The sequence below is a fragment of the Antechinus flavipes genome, chromosome 1 (assembly GCF_016432865.1).
Source record: "Antechinus flavipes isolate AdamAnt ecotype Samford, QLD, Australia chromosome 1, AdamAnt_v2, whole genome shotgun sequence".
Taxonomy (NCBI): domain Eukaryota; kingdom Metazoa; phylum Chordata; class Mammalia; order Dasyuromorphia; family Dasyuridae; genus Antechinus; species Antechinus flavipes.
The window spans coordinates 341,512,954-341,536,224 of NC_067398.1; the positions used below are offsets into that span (position 1 = coordinate 341,512,954).

The 23,271-nt window shown below is 39.0% G+C and overlaps 1 protein-coding gene across 3 annotated transcripts in view; it reads left to right on the forward strand.

The window, feature by feature from the left end:
• Positions 1-573: 573 nt before the first annotated feature.
• TELO2 (telomere maintenance 2) overlaps positions 574-23,271 on the forward strand; it is a 33,385-nt gene continuing 10,687 nt past the window's right edge. The window contains exons 1-14 of one of the 3 annotated variants that reach the window (XM_051969405.1): positions 574-1,627; positions 3,200-3,551; positions 8,956-9,233; positions 11,435-11,503; positions 14,701-14,848; positions 15,959-16,061; positions 18,224-18,292; positions 18,710-18,851; positions 19,038-19,174; positions 20,329-20,408; positions 20,856-20,963; positions 21,211-21,299; positions 21,901-21,992; positions 22,610-22,726. In XM_051969405.1, the coding sequence (XP_051825365.1) occupies positions 3,217-3,551; positions 8,956-9,233; positions 11,435-11,503; positions 14,701-14,848; positions 15,959-16,061; positions 18,224-18,292; positions 18,710-18,851; positions 19,038-19,174; positions 20,329-20,408; positions 20,856-20,963; positions 21,211-21,299; positions 21,901-21,992; positions 22,610-22,726 (1,767 nt within the window). In that variant the 5' untranslated portion in view covers positions 574-1,627; positions 3,200-3,216. The other 2 variants (XM_051969407.1, XM_051969406.1) reach the window with 2 other exon arrangements.

Sequence of the window (23,271 nt, forward strand, 5' to 3'; positions counted from 1 at the left end):
GTATATATAAACATATCCTCTTTTTTAAACTAACAGGGGTAAAAAAAAGTTTTAAAAAGGTATGTACCAGAGAATAGAAGAACAATTCTGCTAATATACTTTCTTGAACTGGTATTTGTTGTTAAATATTTTGAATCCTCCCTGATGTTTTGTTAGGCACAGGACAATGTTCTCTTTTGTTTTGTTTCATTTTTGGGGTATACCTTTTGTTTTTTTTTCCCTTATTTTATTTCTTTAAATAATTTTTTTGGGAAAAACCCCAAACCCCAAACCCCAGGATTGTAAATGAAAGCAATTATATTGAAAAGTTATCAAAATAGTTAAAAAGCAAATTCATGGATTCCATTTAAAGAACTCCTGCTCTAAGTGATTTCAAAAAAGCCTGGAAAGACTTGCATGAATTGATGCTAAGTGAAATGAGTAGAACCAAGAGAACTTTGTACATAAGAAGATTATGTGATGATCAACTGTGATGGATTTGACTCTTTTCAACAACGAATTGATTCTTTAAGTCTATTCCAATAGACTTGTAATGAAAACCATCCACATCTAGAGAGAGAATATGGAGAGTGAATGTGGTTCAAAGCATGGTATTTTCACTTTTTTGTTTTTTTCTCTCTTTTTTTCTTTTCACCTTTTGATTTGATTTTTCTTGTGCAGCACGACAAATAAGGAACTATGTCTGGAAGAACTGCACATGTTTAACCTATATTTGATTACTTGCTGTCTATGGGAGAAGATGGGGGAGAGCAAGGAAGAAAAATTTGGAACAGAAGCTTTTGCAAAGGTTGAATGATGAAAATTATCTTTACATGTATTTGGAAAAATAAAAAGCTACTAAAACTTTCAAGTTCCAGATTCTTTCCTTTATCCTCACCCCCAGCCCCCATTAAGGAATTACATGGGAAATTATTTTTTAAAATAGCTGTTCCAACAGCTACAGCCACGGGAAGAAGGCCCTCAGGTTCCACTGCACAACAGTTGCCTCCTTCTCTCGCGAGCCCCAAACTCACGCCCGTGTTCTCGCGAATGTTCGGGAAAAGGTGTGTACCCTTCTGCTGATTCGTCATAGAAGAAACTAGCGGCAAGATTTAAAAAAAAAAAAAAAAAAAAGGACACCCAGGTTCGTTGCCTGTCCCATTCAGTGATTTCTCTCTCCCCCCCAATTCTGCATTTGTATGTGTATTTTGTTTCAGAGGTTCCAGCGAAGGATTAAAAAGAATCGGACGCGGTTGTAAAACCAAGGGGCGGGGCAGAGCTGAATGGCGTCGAATCTGGGGTGAGGATGGGTGGTGCACAAGTGATCACAGGAACGCTGTGGAGCTCGGAGGATTACTGGGGAACGGAGAGTGTGGAAATAGCTGAAGCTGGGCTGCACAGTTTGGTTGGGGTGAGGTGGAAGAATGGACCAGTGGTGAAATCTAGTACTTAACGGAATTTAAACCGAGGCTACCGTGAGTATTACACTTCCGGGTCTAGCCTAAAGCTCAAGGGCAGTGAGGAGGATCCAGTGACTGATTGGCTGATTGGCCCAAAGGAAGGCTCAAACCGTGCATCCTGCCGTGATTGATTGGCTGGTGTTGGACAAGCCCCGCCCTCCCTCGCTCTATTCCTTACTGGTACTGAGGTTGGTTTACTTTAATCTGTTGCTCTGCTTACCCCGCTAGTTAGGCGCTGGTCTGAGTCCGAAAAAAGCTTCCACGTGCTTGGGACTTCTCGGGTGGATTTTATTTAAGCCTTTTAGGTTTGGACCGGGCGGCTTTCTTGGGGGAAGGGAAAGATCTTTAATTCACCGTGCGACCTTATGTAGCTCTTTTCTTTTAGGCCTCAGATTCCTTAAAAAAGGAAACCCACAAGTGAATGGATTAACGAAGGGGCTTAGGGAGCCCCAGGAGAATAAAACAGATTGGTTTAGATCTGGAGACCCTCCCGAGGCCAAACAGGTTTCAGCAGACCATCCAACCCGCGTCCAAGTGTTCTTTCTGTTACCCCATAGAGGATCATACAGTAGCAATACTTGCTAGGTTTTTGGAGATCATCTGAGGCTAGCTGCCTCATTTTACAGATAAAGAAACAAGTCCAGAGAAGGCCCAGTCACACAATGGGTCAGTGACGTGTTGGATCTTGTCTTTTGTCTTCTGTTCTTTGCTTGGATTAATTAGCTGAGGTAATTAATTGCACCCAAAATGTTTCCCTTAAATATTTGTTCATTACATCAGTAAACATTTATTAAGTGCCTATCTTGTGCCTAGGACTAGGATTTCTTAAGAACTTCTTTGTAAACTGCAAAGTTGTAAAGAGATTATTGCAATTGAAACTTACTTTTAGCTTGGACAGGAAGTTCCAGATAAAGTTGATTCCTGATATTTGTATCTAATTTTGTGGATACATAGCTTTCCCATGTGGCTTTCCATTAAATCTCTTGAAATATAAGGAAAAGATTACTGAAATATGCCACTGAGACTGTCATTTCAACTCAGCAAGTCTTTATTGAACACCTGCTGTTTGCCTACTACTGTGCTAGCAGTAGTAGTAGATAGAGGAAAGCAAGATGCCTGTTTTAAGGAACTTTCAGCACTGTTTAAAACCAAAAGATAGCTGGCTACTTGTTGGGGCTGAGTGTACAGGGAATCCCATGTGGAATGAGAATTTGGATTAGAGGACCTCTTAAGGTTTCTTGTAGCTCTAGGTGTCATGATTTAGTGAAATTTATAGAAAGAGAGAATTTTTAAAAAAAGAAAAAAGAAAAGAAAAGGAAAACTGCAAATAAACTTTTGGAGAAGTAGGAAGAACCAACGATTTGATACTTCAGATTGGAAAGGGCATAAAGAGGAACAGGGTAATAGAGAGGCCACTAGGTGATTTGATTGGGAATAACAGCACTATAATTATGAAGTGTTTTCTTAATGGTTATGGCTTTAATAGAATGGCAATAGAAAGAAACCAGACTGGAAAACATCAAGAATAGAGATGAATGAGAGAGACAGTATACAATTGATGTAAATGATGTGCTCTTAAAGGTTATTTATGAAGGAGAGAAGGGGCATCCAAGAAGCTGTAATAACTAAATAACTAAAAGATAATAGTTTTATGTGATATTATAGATGATATTTATTTCTAGCTACTTTTTATGACTGGAACTGATTTCTAGATGTTGATTACTTGAGTTTTAAATTTTTTTTTCCCTTTGTTGTTTCAGCTCTGATACTAAACACAATGGATCCTGAAGTCTCTGAGGTCCGACACACTGTACAAGAAGTTCTCCACACGCTTTCATCTTCCAGGGATGGGATCCAAATCTCTAAGGCCCTGACATCTATGAAGCTCTACTTGAATGGAGTGCAGAACACAGTCCTGCCCAGAGAGAGGGAAGAATTTTCCAAGACCTACTTTTCTACCTTTCTTCGATGTCTTGTCAACAAATTGAGCCCTGATTGGCTAGAACTGCTACCCACTGGCCAACTAGAAGAACTGTGGGATAGTTTTTTCCTAGAAGGTCCAGCTGACCAAGCCTTTCTAGTATTGATGGAATCCATTATTGTTATTGCTGGGTAAGTATGGTTAGGTGGATTTTGTAGTTTGAAATTTTTGGGAGCATTTTGTTTAAACAGTGACATACTCATTGTGATACAAAAAGGATCACCAGTTTACTGATCTTAACTTTATGACTAATTGGCCCTCTTGACTTTCCTATTAATAAATATTTATCCAGTAATTGTAAAATTGGACTTTTTTTTTTTTTTAGCTTATCCTCTTTCAGACATTTACATGTATCATAGATATATAGAGTGGGGCAGTACAGTATTAAGTTGAATGGGTAAACTGAGGAGAAATTAATTTTAAAAACATTTTGTATCTTTTTTTTCTCCCCCTCCTTCTATCTCCTCCACACAGGGGAAGATATTTTGCTGTGTGGAAGAGCCCATGATTTCTTTGTAAGGGAGGGGATACTCTACTTTATCATTGATTATGGGAAAAACTATTAATAGCAGTTTACATTTATTTATTTGTTTGGATGTAGACTCCAAGCTTAGTACTTTATTTTTTAATAGTATTTTACATTTTTTCCCCCAAATACATGTCTGAACAATTTTTATCACTTAAGAATTCCAAAATTTTCAAATTTTTCTTCCTCTCTACTTCTCCCTTCCCTTCTTAAAATGACAGGCAGTTTTATATAGGAAATACTTGTGCTATCATGTAAAACATATTTCCATGTTCATCATAGTTGTGAAAGAAGAAACACTTTAAAGGGGAAAAAAACACACAAAAGAATAAGATGAAAAAAGTATGCTTCAATCTGCATTCAGAGTCCATCTGTTCTTTATCTGGATGTGGATAGCATTTTTCTTTGTGAGTTCTTTAAACTTGTCTTGGATCATTGTATTGCTGAGAAGAGCTGAGTTGATCATTGCACATTGTTTGTTGATACTATATTTGATGTTTTCCTAGTTCTGCTCATTTCACTTGGCATCAGTTCATATAAGTCTATGCAATTTTTTTCTGAAATCTATTCATCATTTCTTATTGCACAATAATACTCCATTACACTCATATACCAGCTTGTTTAGCCATTCTCCAATTGATAAGCATCCCTGAAATTCCAATATTTTGCCTCCATTAAAAAGGCTATTATAAATATTTATGCATGTATGGTCCTTTTCCTGTTACTGTGATCTCTTTGGGATACAATTTAGTAGTGGTATGCTAGATCAAGATGTATATTTACAGTTTGATTGCCCTTTGGGCATAGTTCCAAATTGCTTCCAGAATGGTTCAATCATTTTACAACTTAACCAATAGTGCATTGGTGTCTCAATTTTCCTACATTCTCTCCAATGTTTATCATTTCCTTTTTTTTTTTTAAATATTAGCTTACATGATAGGTTTCAGGTGGTGCTTCAGAGTTGTCTTAATTTTTATTTCTCATATCAAAAGAGATTTAGAACACTTTTAAATATGCCTATAGATGGCTTTGATTTCTTCTGAAAACTGCTTATTCATATTCTTTGCCCATTTTTCAACTGAGGAATGGCTCATTTTCTTAAAAGTTTAACTTAGTCCTCTATGTATTTGAGAAATTAAGCCTTCCCTCATTTCTAAAATATATAGAGAATTGAATTAAAACCATTTCTAATCATATGAGAAGGTGCTCTAAATCACTATTGATCAGAGAACTGAAAATTAAGACAACTCTGAGATACCACCACACATCTCTCAGATTGGCTAAAATAACAGGAAAATGTAATGATAAATGTTGGGGGAGATGTGGGAAAACAGACACTAATACATTGTTGGTGGAATTGTGAACTGAGCCAACTATTCTGGAGAGCAATTTAGAGCTATGCTCAAAAAGTTATAGAATTGTGCATACCCTTTGGTCCAGCAGTGTTAACTGCTGGGATTATATCCCAGAGAGATATTAAAGAAGGGAAAGGGACCCACATGTGCAAAAAATGTTTGTGGCAGCCCTCTTAGTAGTGGCAAGAAATTGGAAACTGAGTGGATGCCCATCAGTTGGAGAATGACTGAATAAGTTATGTCAAATGAATGTAGTGGAATATTAACGTTCTATAGGAAACGATCAGCAGGATGATTTCAGAGAGGACAGGAGAGACTAACATGAATTGATGCTGAGTGAAATGAGCAGAACCAGGAGATCATTGTACATAGCAACAAGATTATATGATGATCAATTCTGATGGATGTAGCTCTTTTCAATGATGAGGTGATTCAGGCCAGTTCCAATGGTATTGTGGTGAAGAGAGTCATCTGCACCTAAAGAGAGGATTGTGGGGATGGAATGTAGATCACAAAATAGGTTTTTCACTTTTTTTGTTGTTCTTTTTGCTTGAATTTTGTTTTATTTTTATTTTTTTTCCTTTTTGATCTGTTTTTCCTTGTAACATGATATTTGCAGATAAATGTTATGGAAGAATTATACATATTTAACATATATTGGCTTATTTGCTATCTGGGGGAGGGGTTGAGGGGAAAGGAGGAAGAAAAAAAATTTAGAACCCAAAGTTTTGCAAGGTTGAATGCTGAAAACTATGCACTGACTAAGAAATGAGTAGTTTGATCAGTGGAATAGGATAGGCTCATAAAACAAAATAGCCAGTGACTATAACATTCTAATATTTGACAAATCAAAAAGCTCCATCTTTTGGCATAAGAATTCACTATTTGACAAAAGCTACTGGGAAAATTGGAAACTAGTATGGCAGAAAGTAGGCTTAGACCCACACCTAATACCAAGATAAAGTTGAAATGAGTTCATGATTTAGACATAAAGAATGATACTATAAACAAAATTAGAAGAACATAGGGTAGTTTACCTCTCAGATTTGTGGAGGAGGAAGGAATTTATGACCAAAGAAGAAGTAGAGATCATTATTGATCATAAAATAGATCATTTTGATTATATTAAGTTAAAAAGTTTTTGTACAAACAAAACTAGCAGACAAGATTAGAAGGGAAGCAATAAACTGGCAAAACATTTTTACATCCAGAGAATCCGATAAAGGCCTCATTTCTAAAATATATAGAGAATTGACTCAAATTTATAATAGTTTAAGCCATTCTCCAATTGATAAATGGTTAAAGGATATGAACAGACAATTTTCAGATGAAGAAATTGAAACTATTTGTAACCACATGAAAAGATGCTCCAAATCACTATTGATCATAGAAATGCAAATTAAGACAACTCTGAGATACCACTACACCATCTCTCAGATTGGTTAAGATGACAGAAATAGGTAATGACGAATATTGGAGGGGATGTGGGAAAACTGGGACACTGATACATTGTTGGTGGAATTGTGAATGAATCCAATCATCCTGGAGAACAATCTGGAACTATGCTCAAAAAGTTATCAAACTGTGCATACCCTTTGATTCACCAGTATTATTACTGGGCTTACATCCCAAAGAGATACTAAAGAAGGGAAAGGGACCCACATGTACAAAAATGTTTGTGGCAGCCCTTTTTGTAGTGGCCAGAAACTGGAAACTGAGGGGATGCCCATCAGTTGGAGAATGGCTGAATAAATTACGGTTCTGTAATTGTAAGAAATGACCAGCAGGATGATTCAAGAGGCTTGGAGAAACTTTCATGAACTGATGCTGAGTGAAATGAGCAGAACCAGGGGATCATTATACACTTCAACAAGATTATGTGATGACCAATTCTGATGCACGTGGCTCTCTTCAACAATGAGATGATTTGAACCAATTCCAATTGTTCAGTGATGAAGAGAGTCATCTACACCCAGAGAGAGAACCATGAGAACAGAGGGTAGAACACAGCCTAGCATTCTCACTCTTTGTTATTATTTGCTTGCATTTGGTTTCTTTTTCTCAGTTTTTCTTTTTCTTCCTTCTTGATCTGATTTTTCTTGCACAGCCAGATGGCTGTGTGAATATGTATACACATATTGAATCTGGCATGTATTTTAGCATGTTTGGCATGTATTGGACTGCCTGGTGGGTGAGGGAGGCATGGGGGAAGAAGGGGAAAATGTGTGGCAGGGGATTATGCAGGGGTCAGTGTTGGAAAAATTACCCATGTGTATGCTTTGTGAATAAAAAGCTTTAATTAAAAAAAAAAAAGAAAAGAAAAAAACTATGCATGTATTTTGAAAATAAAAAGTTTTTTATATATATATGATTTAGAAAAATGAAGCTTTTATCAGAGACACTTACTATAAAGATTGTTTTCCAGCTTTCTGCTTTCCTTCTAGGTTGTATTGGTTTTACTTGTGTAAAAATTTTCAACTTAATATAATCAAAATTATCTATATTTCATTTTATAATGATCTCCATCTCTTATTTGATCATGAATTCTTCCTTTCTCCATAGATCTGACAGGTAGCCTATTCTTTGCTTTTTGAATTTAATTATGGTATCATCCCTTTTTTGTCTAAATCATACATCCATTTTGACTGTCTTGTTATACAGTGTGAGATGGGGTCTTGGGTTTATCAAACCCCTAAGTAATCATGGTTATTTAATACTGTTTCTCACGTACCTAATCTATTCCACTGATCTACAACTCATTTCTTAGCCAGTACTAGATAGTTTTGATAATTGCAACTTTATAATATAGTTTGAGCTCTGGTATTACTAGGCCACTTTCCTTTGTATTTTTTTTCCCCCACTAATTCCATTGATAGTCTTGATCTTTTGTTCTTTTAGATGATTTTTCTGTCTCTGTAAAATAATTTTTTGGTTTGTTTGGTTTGGCACTGAATACATTAGGTAGAATTATTATTTTCATTATATTGGTTCAGCCTACCCATAAACAATTGATATTTTTCCAGGTTAGATTTGACTTTATTTGTGTGAAAAGTGTTTTGTAATTGTATTCATATAGTTCCTGGTTTGTCTTGGCAGCTAATCTCCCAAGTATTTTATATTATTTATAGTTCTTTTAAATGGAATTTCTCTTTGTATCTCTTGCTGTGGGGCTTTGTTGATCATAAAATGAAATGCTGATGATTTATGTAGATTTATTTTATATTCTACAGCTGTTTGTAAAAATAGGCAAAGAACTCCTACCAAATTCCTTTTATGACCCAAGTATGGTGCTGTTTCCTAAATCAGAAAGAGCTAAAACAGAGGAAGAAAATTACAGACCAGTTCCCCTCTGATATCCTGGCTCTGTGTATCTGGGCAAGTCATTTAGTATATCCATATAGCAGATACATCTTAACACTACATGTTGCAAAACATTTGAAGATCCATACTGGGAGTTTCCCCATCTGGAGGCTCTCCATCCTTCACCAATGAAATCATAGATCAAAAAGCAATCACAAAAAGATTCTTTTTTTTTTTTTTTTTCCAGAAAAGCTCTAGATTCTCAGGATCATGTGGTGGCTTCTAGCTTATGCTTCTTGGTTTCAAAGATGTCTATCTCCTTATTGTGACCTTCACCTCCTTTTCTGATTATAGTCCGAGCTATCGCCTGATGAAAATGGCCCAGGTGCTCACCAGGTTCCTGAAGATGGGCAGATTGGCAGAACTGATGTGGGAGATGTGTCAGCATCAGGTGCCCCGGGGCTCATCCCTTCTCCAGGAGACTCTCCTCAACAAAGTTGTCTGTCTGCCCGACCACCTGAGCAACCAAATGAAAGAACAAAGCCCATCCCTGTTCTTCCCTCAGAACTACTTCCCTTTGCTTGGGAAAGAGATGATCCAAGTGCTCCAGAGGATCGCTGACTCCCTCAGAGGTGAGCATGGCCATTGGCTCTCCCAAACCATTCAGGAACTGTGCAGAAGGCAATTGGGATTTGTTTAGCCATGTGTCCAGATTTATTTTTGTTGCCAAATCATTTTAATCATGTCCAGTTCAACATGACCCCATTTGGGATTTTCTTGGCAAAGGTGTTGGAGTGGTTTGCTATTTCTTTCTCCAAATCATTTTCCAGAGGGGACAAAGATTAAGGTCATACAGCTAATAAGTGTCTGAGACCTAATTTGAATTCAAGCAAATGCATTTTCCTGACTTCAAGCCTTGTACTCTATTGTGCTACTTAGCTGCCTTATAATTGTTAAAAGAGATTCCCAGATTTATTAGGGAACCTTTATCTTTCTCAGCCTCCATTGTTCAGGACAGATATAGTGAACACCACAAGTGTGGGTTGCTTAGATTTTGACCTCTGGCTAGTATAACTTCCATCCTTACCAGTGAGTACTTGATGAATTTATCAGATCAAGAGAGAGCCAGCTCAGTTTTTTCTTGTTTGGTCAAAGGGGAAGTCACCTTCTATTTTAATAGTAAAAATTGTTTCAGCTGTTTATAGTAGAGATTCTTTTTTCTGTGACCATACTTCATGAGTCTTCATTTGCTGTTCCAGTTTGATTTTTAAAGATAATTAACATTACTGGTGAATATTTATTGAGTTATGCAGAAGAACTAGTCATAGAGCTAGAGCTGGAAAGAGCCCTAACAACTATCTAGTTCAACTTCATCCTTTTACAATTGAAGAAACTGAGGTAATGAGAGGCTGAGTGATTTACCTCACATTACACAAGTGGTACTCTATAGTATTATGCAGCTTAGTCACAGTGTAATGGGAAAGCAAATTGTCCAAAATATGGGGCCTTCTGAATTCTTAGATTTAAGCATAGGAGAATTCATTTTCCTGGTTATGTATTCAAAGGAGAATCAGGATCAGTTCCAGAGAAATTTTCATTTGTTGTAGGACTAGGCTCTTGAATCACACTTTTGCCCAGTTGTGACTCATTGTTTAACATGGACCCTTCCTTGTGAATGGCTGGTTCTGTGGGAGCAGTTCCAAAGGGACATGACCAGCCACGTTTTAGCTTCTAGTTCTGTCAGATGCAGAGTTGTCCTTGGAGCTGATGGTTTTCATCGCTCTTATCCAGTCAAGTGTCAGTGCTGTGTGTAAGATTTGCACGAATGTGGGGTGCTTTTTTGTGAGCCTTTGGTGTCTACTTTATCAGTATTTATCCTGGGTATGCATATTGTCTCCATCCAAAAGAGTATAAGCTTCTGCCAGAGTCGGGAGTATTTCATTTTGGTCATTATTTACACAATACGAGGCTTAGCATATAAGAGGTGCTTAATACTTATTGATTGTAATACATGGTCATTACTATCTTTTTCTACATAGAGGCAGCTAGGTGATTCAGTGGAGAGAGCACTGAACCTTTAGTCAGGAAGATCTGAATACAGATGTGACCTCAGGTACTTACTAGATGTATGATTCTGTCAAGTCACTTAAACCCTATTATCTGTAAAGTGGGAATGATAATAATAGCACCTATCTCCCAGGTTGTTGTGAGGATTAGTCGAGATGCTTTGTAAACTTTAAAGCAAATAGCAATGCTGTACCAGTAGCAGCAGTATGGACCTGTGGCATCCCTTTGCTTTGCCATAAAATATTGGCACTGGCTAAAAAAACCAACTTGCATATTTGAAAATGTATTGCTGTATGTGTAAATGAAAACTTAAGAAGTGGACAAAGAAAGTCCTAATAGCCTGGCAGTGCTGTTCCTTAAAGGCCATTGTTTCAGTCCCTGATTAGTACGGGATCAGAGAGATTTGTCCTTTGATGTCATACTCCCAGGCTCTTCTTGATACCTCCATAAAGGTTCAGGGACCCTTCTTCCTTGAGAACATGAATGCTCTGAGGATAGAGAAATGGCCAAATGTGTAGCCTCTACAATGCAGATCTGTACTTCCGACTTGGTAATTTATTCAGAGCTGTTTCTTAAATTCCTCAGGTGGCTGCCACTGTTGGTTAGTGACTGGTACAAGGCCTTGCACATAGTAGGCACTGAGTAAATTTTGTTGAATAAATGGATGAGTGAATAGCTGGGTCAGCAGCAGAGTTCATTTGGGACAGGATGGCTATTAAGTGTTTTGATTTCCTTCAATCTTATGAATTTCTTTTCCCTATTGTAGGAGGCTTGGATTGTTCCATCTCCTTTTTATCTCAAATACTGGCGAAAGTCTGCATCCATGGGAGACAAAGTAAGTACCTTATAATCTTGTTCCTGATTACTTATAAAAGTAATTTACTTATTGAAGCACTTGTGCAATCATTATCCCAGTCTATCCTTTATGCAGGGAGGCATTACAGAAAGTTGGAAGGTGTTGGAATCTTTACAAACTGTTAAGTCACTAGAGTTGAGATGTTTTGGGCCAGAACCTGAAACAAGGTACTAAGTAGCACTAATTGATACAATGCTTGTGTTGGAGTTCACAAGTATGGGAGATTCACAAAGTAAACTTTGTAACTTTGTGAATTCACACCTCCCTTGAAGTTCTTAGGGCCAGAGTGCACTCTGGGAAGAAACCATAATCCCTCTCTCTCGTATCCCACAATTCCTCTCTCTCATATATAAGAAACAGACAGAGGCTCTTGGACAGAATTCAACTGAATTACACGGGGAGTGGAGCTGAATTTAGATGGAGAGGGGAGTGTCAAGTGAGTTCAGCCAGAAGTCCTCTCTCTGTGAGGAGTTTTACTTTGGAACATTGACTGGGGTCGGAGAGGAGCACTCTGGGAGATTGAGAGCCAGAAGCCCTCTCTCAGAGGCAAGACAGATTCAACTTGGTGCTGGCTCTGGAGGCTGAAGAAAGCAGAGACAGAAGCAAAGGACAAAGCTACAAGAGCTCTTAGCACTAAGGAGAGAGAGAGGCCTCTAAGAAGAGCTAACCGGGCTATATTGGAGATTGAGAGCCAGAAGCCCTCTCTCCGAGGCAAGAGAGATCCATTCCATTTTCCATTCCATTTTCCACTTGGCTGGCTGGACTGAAGGACAAACCTTTGGATTTGGAGACATTCGGAGGGAGCTCTTGGAACCAAGCAGAGAGATAGGCCTCTAAGCTAACTGGGCAATAAAAGCAATAAAAGAATCTGTATTTAATTTCTAGGACTATTATGAGGACAAAATGTGCTGTTTGGAATGTGCCTTACAAGCCTTAAAGTGCTATATAAAGCTAGTTGTTATCATCCATGACTCACTAGAAAAAGGTCATTTTCATCCATTTTGATAAATCCTGGGAAGAATATGTGTCCTGGTGTGTCCTGGATACCCTCCTTATTGCTCTTTGTGAAGTCCTGAGCAGGTACTATCAACTACTACTAATTTCCTCTTCTCTGCTGACCCTTCCTGGCCAAGCCCACACAACTTCTGTCTTATTCTTGGGAAGATTCACAGCTTCTTCCTCCTCAGAACACCTGGCTCCCCCTTCTTCAGAGAGCCAGAAATCTGATTTAAAACTGTGGTTATCCACTTGAACTTTTCCTGTTCTTATGTCTCTTCATAATGCCTTTTTCTACTTCTCAGAATCTTGATGAAGATTAGGTCTCTCCTCCTGAGAGCTTAAAAAAAATTTTTTTTTTAAATTTAAGTCTTGACCCTTTAGGAACTACATTGTTCTGAACTTCTGGGAGTGATAGTTAGAGATGCATTCTTTAATTTCCTTCATTTTCTCTTGGGATGGAAATCAGCTTATCCTTGAAACATAGATAAAAGTCACAGCACAGACAAAAATACAAACATACCCTTAATATAGATCACTGCATAGTTTTCCTTCTCCATCTTACTTAAAATTTGCAGCCTTGTTTCTTTGAACAGGCTGTTTATACCTCAGTCCTAAGCACTTGGTTAATATGTTTTCAGTCAATTAGGACCTCTTAAAAACCTGATAAACCCTACTCAGTTTATTTTCTTTAGTCTCCAGGTATGCCCCATTCCCCTCCTTACCTTCTTCCAATTTATCTATTTTGTCATTTTGCCTCCCTCTCCCTTGTATGCTCTCATTTCTTCCTGCCTTTCTTTTTGTTGCCCACCATCTTGTCTTTTTCCTTCTTGAGGTGTCCTGTAGGATGTGGTCCTCCTTGATGTCCTTTAATTTTCCTTAATCTTTTGAGAGCTGTCTTGATTGTCCTTGATCCTGTTTCTCTTTCCATCAGAGATTTGAGAGTCATTTGCCAGCAGCCATATAGCAAATTGGTGGTAGGGTCAAGATAAGAACCCACAAAGAGTTCATGTGAAAAAGTTTTAGAAGGGACCCTCTCTCCCCGACCCCTCCAGCCATGTTTCATCTTATTAAGAACTAACTAGCTTCTTTCTTTGAGGTACTTATCCTTCTCTCTGACAGCCACATTGCCAATCTGAGGAGGCTCTGTCTGGGGCTTTCTTTTCCTTACTGGTGATTTTCTCTCTTGGACCACCATTTTAGGGAGGATTCCAACCATACTCACCTCACTCATAATTAAAGTGTCTCCATGGAAACAACCTCTTCCTCATCTGCTGCATTCTTATCAGTTCCATTTCCCTCTTTATCCCATTAGAAAGCAAGTTTCTTAAGGGTAGGGACTGTTGGGTTTGCTTATATTTGTGTCCCCAATATTCAGCACAGTGCTTGACACCTAGTGAGGACTTACTTTATCTTTCTGTCTGTATATCTCTTTATCTATTCTTCTATCCATTCTTTCATTAAGGGATTTTTTTGAATTGTAAATTAAACATGAATGAGCAGTATGATGTGGCACTTTAAAAGGCCTGTTGAATTAAGAGGCATAGCATCTAAAGCCCTGCTGTCTTCTGTATTGTCTGTACAGGACCCTATAGCCCTTTTCAGACCATGTTTGGAAGCATGTATTCAACTCTGGGCATGTGCTGGAAGTTACAGAGAAGCAGGCTTCAGCTTTTGTTGTAAAGAAAAACTTTCTTACAGTTAAAGCTATCCAGAGGTGGATTGGACTGATCCTTGAGGCAGGGATCCTTAGTCATAGTCAGAGGATCATAGACTTAGAACTTAAAGAGACCTTCAAGGTCATTTTTATCCAGTTCCTTCATTTTATAAATGAACAAACTGAAGCACTGTGAAGTTCAATGACCGGCACAGGATTACACAGCTAGTTAGTTATGGGTCAGACTCAAATGACCTATTCATTAGACCTCAGTATCTCTTTCAGATAGTGGTTAGATGAAATGGCTTCCAAGGTCCCTTTGAATCATGTATTTTTGTGATTCAAATCATCTCTTCTGTGATCAATATATGGACCAAATTAGGCAGGAGGAAGAGTCTCTAGAAATTTTCTGGCCTGATTCAATTATGTACACATTGGATGACTCTTTCTTGGGAGAATGGCTGAAGAGGACATTAGGTTATTCACAGGCCAGTCACTTGTCTCATGTCTGTTTTCCTTTCAGAGGAAATTTTGGGAGTGTTGGTGCCCCGATTGACAGAGCTCACCCAGGCCGACTGCATCTGGCAGAGGCTTAGTTGGCAGCTTGTGGAAAGTGTGCCAGACCGGGGCATGGAGGCTGTAGTATCTGGACTTATCCAAGAAGTTTCAGGGTAAGAGACTGAGAAAACATCATCCCATCTCTCCAGAAATCATGTTTGTTAAAGAGCATTGGCCCAAACCCTTCACATGATGGGGGAGTGCCATTGAAGACTCTGATGATATCGGGAGCTGCTCTGGCCATTCTCCTTGTATCCCTGTTACTGCTTTAAAAATTAGAGAGGGGGAGAAATTACTTGGACTTACTTGGCTAATGGATTTAGCTAATATTTCATTTTGCTTCCTTAGATGCTACTTCACATGATTATAAAAGGAGCCACTAGAGTAGCTATCTTTTTGTTGTTGTTTCCTTTTTGTAAATATTTAGTTTTAAATGGGCTCTTTATTTGCTTTAACAAAGATGTTACCTCTGACATTACCTGTATGATTTTGGACAAGTCATTAATCTTTCTATACCTTCATTTTCTCATCTGTAAAATGAAGGAATTGGTCTGGATCAGCTATGGTAAACAGACCTGTGAATGGTGCTGCAGAACCATGTTAAAGTGTAATTGGGAAATATTTAACAAAACAAATAAAAATACCACAAAACATTGATAATGTTCATAAGTGGTTTTCTTAGTCTTTGTGGACTGCAGGGATCCTTAAGATCATTTTCATTTGAATTGTACATGCCTGGTCTGAGTGGTCTCTGAGGTTCCTCCTAACTCTTGGTTTGCGTACTTTAATTTTTTTTATGGTGAAGCACTTATCTTTTTTCTTGACATTTGTCCTTGTGCCTAATGATTTTGAGGCACAGGACCCAGGCGACCATTGTGCTCTTAGTCCTTGCCGACAAAGACAGTGCTGTTGACATGGAGCTTTGTTTCTGAGTGCTCCCAAACATTTGGGCCAGAATGTAGTGGGTGGGAAGGCTGAGAGTTCCATGGTGGATGTGAGGGGGCTCTTTTTGGATAGAAGGATTTTTTGGGTTTGGCCAGAGCTTCCAGGTGAATTTGGTAAGTCCATCATGCATTTTCTTGGGCCCAATTTATTTCTTCTTAACTAAAAGAACTGATAATTCTGAGTTTGTATGGAGCAGTTTCCCTTTGGACATGTTCAAAAGGGCTTGCTGATTAACTCAAATAGCTACTGTACTGTTAGCCTGTTCTTGTGTCTTTCAGGGCCAAAGTTCTTTCTCAATTACTGGGGAACCTGGTGATGAAGAACAAGAAAGCCCAGTTTGTGGTGACCCGGAAATGCCTGTTGTTGCAGTACAGATATCCAGTGAGATTATACATTGGATTCCAGTGGGTTCTGGGACCCTTGATTGTAGTGTTCTGGTTGGGTTCCTGGAGGTTTTGGACCAGCCTTTGTTTTAATAGAGTAGTTACCACAAGAATAGCCAGGTCCATATTCTTTATTATCTCCTTCAAGGTCTTGTCTCTTTGCCTGGGGCCTGGGCTAGCTTTCTGGAAGTCCTCCGAATGTGTCTTGGTTTCTGTGGAGGAGGCAGGAGGACCACCACGACGATCTCTGTCTTGAAATCTGTCTCAGTCTGAGAGCTTGTGTTCCAGCCTCCAGCCCTCTGTTTTTTCCCAGTCTGTTCCAGTCCCCTTCTAAGCCTGTCTTTGAGATCTTAAATACTGTATTACAATTAAATCCGTTCATCATACTGAGTATAAGCCAATCATTAAATCATTAGGGAACCATTATTTGTTGTAAGATTAATTCAGTCTTACCGAACTTAGAGAACTATTCATCTCCGTGCTAAACTAGATGACCATTGTCTTATCAATTCCACTGAATTAGCCCCTTGTAAGAATTTCTCCAGAATTCTGGCCTATTACACTTGATAAGGGGATCTCTGGTCCGTGATTCTGGAGAGGGTGGCCTGCAGGTTCATCTGAGTGATCTGTGGCTTGCTTGTCCACAAACACAAAACTTTGTACCATTTAAATGAGCATAACCTAATTAAAAAGACATGTATTTTGTGTGACTTGTATATTCTGCTACAAGAGATAGTTCAGCATAGTGAATAGAAGCCTTGAAGTCACAACGACCTGAGTTAAGTGCTGTTTCTGACTCATACCGACTATGTGAACACAGATTGCTAGTTTCCATGGACCTGCAGGTGGCTCTCTAACATTTCAATTTATATAGACAAGTGGCTAATCGGGCAGAGGCTGGGGGTGGGATTAGGTTCCACACTGGGATCCTTGCAGATTTAGATTTTATTTCAAAATTAATAAGCTTTAAAATACACAAACCATCAGAATACTTCAACAGATTGTTAAGGTCATCCACATGAGCACACTGTTGACACAGTTCTTAAGACATCTGTGTTCTCCCACTTTGTATACTTCTCCCATGTTCTCTCATAGATCTTCCGTGGAGGTTTTGTCCAACCTGCTCAAGTTCTTCATTTCTCTTCATTTTTTTTTCTTTTTTGACATTTCAAAAACACATTTTGTTGTTATTAGATCTTGATACATAATGACCTACATTTTTTTCCTTGATGATATACCTTCTTGCTTGTAGGTCACCATTGAAAGTGTGTTGCAAGTTATTATATCTACTCCCCATCTTCTCTCCCTTGATTTTTAAGTCACTCATAAAAAATACCATGAAAAATATAGCCACTAAAATGGAATTTGTCTAGAAAAAACTATTCTTGGTGATGATTTGTTGTAGGGAGCATTACTGAAAGGGACTATAGATCAAAAAGTTTCAGGACGGTTATTCTTTGTATACAAAGTTGCCAAAGACTTTATTAACCATTTTCTCCCTAATGAAATCTCAAGTTTTTATTTCATAGTTGATCTGCCATAGAAGAAAGTCTAGGTTTATTTGAGTGTTTGAAGTTGAATATTAGTATTTTATTCATTTAATTTTAGAATTTCATTCCCTGATGTGGCCCAACTCACATATTCAATTTGGATGTTTCCAGTGACACCAAGAGTCATCCATCTTATGGGCCTCTTTCCATGTCCTTTATAATGTTTCCATAGATAGACTATCTGGTATGCTGATGACTTTTCCCATTTTATTGTGATGTTGGTATCAGTTGTACAGAGACAAGACACTACACGAATGTAATGAGGAAGAGAGAATCTTCTTTTCCTCTTATGGAGAGAAAGGGCTAAGAGGATTAAACAAGTTGAAGGTAGTTGATGATCCAGGAGTAGATAGAAAGGCCTGTTTTCATTTGTTCAGGAAGTGATTTACTTCAAGAGTAAATACCACGCTGGTAGAATTGAGACTAGAATCCTGCATTTTTGATGTTTCATCTGTTGCCTTAAACCTATTTCAAGGCAGGTATAAGTATGATATGCACTTGATTCTCTGTGCCTATGTGAGCAGTTAGCCTTCAGTGCTTTGTAAACCTGGGCAGGGATTGAGTCCTGGAATTTTTTGTTAGAAAAGACCTCTTATGATTTTTGTTGCAGACTGAAGTGCTACAAAATCTTCTGGGGTACCTGGCCTTGGATAGCCATCGGCGTACTCTTCTCTTACAGGTAACTGCTTTTAATTCTTCTTTCCATCCTTTTAAGGAAGCTCTTTAAGAGACATGTGGCCCATGATCCACAGAGACAATTAATTCTTCTGAGGCAAGCCATTTGTCTGAGAGTGGTCAAGTTTACTGGAGTAGGAGCACAGAGAGAAGAGGAAAACAATTTGTGCACATCAGCCCATTGGAACAAAGCTGTTACTTCTTGTCTAGCTTCTGGCTGCCTTTTCAGCTTTTCTCCTTCATATTTATTATCTTTTATCTTTAATGACCAAAGCTGAGAATGTCCTTTCTTTCCAGTCTGATATTTTGAGAGAGAGTATATGTGTGTGTATGTATTTTTACATGAGACTGTATCTTATGAGAGGAACAAAAGGATGGCTGGGTAGCAGCTTACCCCTGATTTGATGCCTGTGTGGACCAGGTGCTGAAGGACCTCTTAGAGACCTGGGGCAGCAGCAGTGCTGTTAAACACTCTCCTGTGGAGCAGCAGCTTTATGTCAGCAAAGCCATCCTGATCTGCTTGTCCCACCTGAAGGAGTCAGATATTGAGCACATCAGGGAAGGTGAGAGCAGGGCTGTCTACAGTCTTCACCTAGCATATGAGTGATGGTTGGGGGAAAAAACATTCCAGCTGAAATGAAAAAGGGGACACCTGGCTTATTCTGTTTGTGGGCATCAGGGGAGATATATGGAAGTATGGAGTCCAGCTGCTTAGTTCTCCTTTTGGTTCTGTCCTGCTTTCTTTCCAGAGCTGCTGACCTCCATGATGGGAGGTGTGCAGTGCCATATTGAGAGTAGTTTGCCCCAAGTCCGACATCTGGGAATGATTGTAGCAGAGGCTATCAGTTCCCGAATACACTCTGAGGGACCCCATCTGAAATTCCAGGTGAGAGGGATGGGAGCAGCCCTTTATTCTTAGGGGTTTTTATTTCAACGTAATGTAATTGTTTATTTTACTGTGTAGCCCAGCTGTAAATAATAATGATGCTGATGCCTTATATTTTGGTAACAATTTTTTCTTTTTCAAAGTATTTTTCATTTATTCTTTTAGTTTATGCTCATCACAGCCTTGTAAGGTAGTCAGTACAGGTGTTATTTTTTTCCAAGTAACATAAGGGTGTTGGAGATTAAAGAGGAGAATGACTTTATCCCAAGAGCATCCATTTATTGAGTGTCAGCTAAGGACCCAGTACTTCTAACTCCCAAATTTTTGCTTTTTTTGCTGTATCATAACCCTTCCTAGGATTACTTCTCTGCATGTTGGCAGTTTTCTTCTCTTAGTGTGGAAGAAACAGTGTCATTGTCAGAGATCATTGAGTGCCTATGGATTTATTTTTTCTATTCGTGACTTGTTATGGTTCAGCCAGTCAGTGGAGCATAAGTGGGAAGTGAGGGAGCAAAACTGCCTAACTCCTCTTTAAGTGTATAATGATTGGGGGTGAGGCCCCTGAACATGGGCCTGGATCTGTGTTCCACATCAGAACTCCTGAGACTCCAGGGCCTATTTAGTCAACAACATCAAGGGACCTCCCCTTAGTTGAAATATTTAGTGGCCTTACGACTAAGAATTATTCCATAGTACATGGGGAATTCACCATAATGTGATCAGTAGGGTCAGCATCAGGAGATGGGGTTATAAATGAAAGCAAGCTATGATGAGGTCTTTTCCTAAAGGCTAATAAATGCAAAGGAAAGAACTACCCTAGACTTTGTTTTGGCTTCCCTTACTCTTGGGATGGCTCGCTACCAAGAATATTGTACATATAGCTTTGTTGGATGAAGTCACCTCAACCCAACCCAGAAGATCACTGGACCTGGAGTAAAGAAGACTTGAGTTCAAATCCAGTCTCAGAAATATATCAACTCTATGACCCTGGGCAGGTCACTTTATCTCTGCCACAATTTCCTCATTGTAAGATGAGGACAGTAGTAGCACTTATACCTCTCAGAATTGTTTTTGGGATAAAAGGAAATAATGTTTACAAAGCGCTTTGTAAATGTTAGCTGCTAATACTGTTATTATTATTATTATTATTATAGTATGAAGAAAATAAATTGACCAGAGAATTATTGTCTTTAGTGAATTTGAAGCCTGCTGATGCTAGCTCTCCAGCTTCTGGGTAATGCATTTCTCTGCCCTTTTGTTTCATGTATGTGCTCCAGTTAACACATCATCCTATTTGTTTTTTTAATTACATTTTTATTTTAATACACATTCCTTTATGAATCATGTTGGGTGTCCTATTTGGGTTTTTGTTTTTTGTTTGTTTTTGCTGAGGCAATTGGGGTTAAGTGACACTTGCTCAGGGTCACACAACTAGGAAGTGTTAAGTGTCTGAGGCCAGATTTGAACTCAGGTCCTCCTGACTTCAGGGCTGTTGCTCTACCCCATCCTATTTGTTTTTGAAAATATTTTGTCTTTGTAATAGTGTTTTCCTCAAGGGCATTGAATGTGGGAGTGTGGAATAAATAGGAAGTGAGATCCTTTCTCTTAGGGAGAGAGATCTGCACTAGATTCATGGCAGATCTGTTTTTCTTGGTTTTTTTGTCCACATGGATTCACAAAGCTCCCCCGCTGTGCCAGCATCTGTCATACAACCATCAAGTCTAAGCCCAGAGGACAAAGCACACCGAGAAGAAGAGAAAGATAAGGGGTCTTCCTCGGATCTAGACAGGTAAGGCCTTTGTGTCACTGCTGGGGCACATAGAACATAACGGACCCCACTTAGTGATGGGCTCTGTGAGAGTCACATATTGCAGGGAGGGCTGAGCGCCATGTGATGCGATGGTGAAAGCAGTGTGCAGGGCGTCCTCCATGCAGTGCAGTGTTCCTTGCCTTTGTCCATTGGCTACAAATTGAGGGAAAGGATGTGGCTTCCAGAGCACTTGTTGATTTCTCCCTTGATTTTTCTATGCCACCAGTGATGATGAATTTGTCCCCTACGACATGTCACGGGACAAAGAACTGAAGAGCACCAAGGCTCCAGTGTACATCCGGGATTGCCTGGAAGGTTGGAGATTTCTGTGGGTCACTTGTTCTTTGGGGACAGGTGTCTAACCTGTGGCAGATGTCCTCCTTAGGCTCTATCTGATGCTGCCTCTGAGAGACCTTGAGAAGAACTGTTCAGAGTAGATGCAGAATGTCCTGCTTTGCTTTACTTTAGAGCTCTTATTTCTCTGATGGTCAGGAAAGCTCCCCATATATAGGGTTTGCTTTCTCACATCTTCTGTATCTGTGCCCCAGCCACTCTATAGTTTTCTTTTTCTTATTGCCTACTTAGTTCTGCTTGACCCTCTGTGTCTCTAGTGTGTGGGTTCTGTGAAAGATTAATTTCCCCCTTCCCTTCCCTAGCATTAACATGGAATATCTGGGGTGGTATTGAGCCTTTGCATTCTAAGTAATTAGCTCCTTCATAAACTTTGCTGTTCCTGGGGCCTTCCCTAGTTTGAGGGAACTGCTTTGTGTCCCTGAGCAGTGAGCCCCTTTGTGTACTTAGCTGGGACCATGTTCCTGGACGCATGGAAAGGAAGCTTCCGTAGCTTGCCTTTATCGACTCTGATGGGTCAACTGAGAGCACTGTGTCTCAGCAGTGGTGTTCTGGTCTGATGCAGCACTGACAACCTCTGAGGATGTGGAGCGCTGGGAGGTGACGCTGCAGGTTCTAGAGAGCTTGATCAAAAGGAGCCCAGCTGCAACAAAAGAGGTAGGGTTGTCCTAGTGACGGTGACCCTCCTGCTTGAGGTAAGGGACATTCAGATTTCCTGATGTGGATTATGGGCTGACAGGGAAGAAAGCATGAATTAGGATTTTTGAAGTCCCATTTCAGCACAGTGATACAAACAAGGTAATAGTCTATGAAGTGAGCTTGCAACAGGGAAATTTGGATGTGACTTAAGTTTCTGTCACATTCAGTTTCAGGTTCTCTGCCATGGACCCTTTGCCCTTCCTTCATCAGCCCTTTGAAAAATAGACCATAGAAGCAGCAGCACATGAGCAGCCTGGCTTGGGGGTCCAGTAGAACATACCCCCATCACTTCACTGAAGGGCAGGGAAGAAAAAGCAGCTAGAGTTCAAGTTTTATTCTTTTGCAGGCATTTTTTCTCCTTTGGCTAAAGGTAGACAGTGTAAAGATTGGTAAGGCATCTAGAATCTAAACTGTCATATCCAGAGACTTTACCTCAAGTTATCTGAGAGTGCTCTGTGCTCTATGTAACAAGGTCACCAGGGCTCAGCCATTTTCATTAGCCCAAGAGAAAGAAAATAAAGGATCTCCCAGAATAGATAGTGGGAAATTCTAATGTCTTTGTGTTCTCTGAGCAGGTGAGTACAGAGTTAGCCAAGGTACTGCTCCATCTGGAGGAGAAGACCTCTATGGAAGGATTTGAAATGTTGCGTCAACGAGCACTGGTGGCAGTCACTGTCACAGACCCAATACAGGTAAGTGCCCACAATGGATAATATATTGTTAGAATCTTGGTGGTAAACACAATAGAGGAACGCAGTAAGTATCAAGTTTGGGGCATGATATATATATCATCCCTTTTAGGAGATATTCTAGAATTTTCTAGGAATAGAACTCATTGGCATACAGTTTTCAGATCATATTTTCTTCCCTTTTTTAGAAATTTGGGATAATATAAGAGCTAAGTAGATATCTTAATGTAAGTTGAAGGGTATTCTACCTTTACTCATAGATTGTGCAAAAACAAATTTCTGGGTTTCATTGACTATAGATGGACTTGCATTCTTAACAAAACGTGCAATATTTAATAAAAATCTTTATTCTTTTTGTATAAAAATATTGGGGATAGTAGTTTCTAATCTCTTGTCCTATGGTATTAAGGACTATTAATTAAGTTAATAATTAAGGACTATTTCTTTTTTAAATAAAATTTTATTGATGTACTTTTAAAAATATCACATCATTTTCTCAAGTATTCTTCCTGTTCCCCAAGAGCTATCCCATGTAACAATATTTTTTA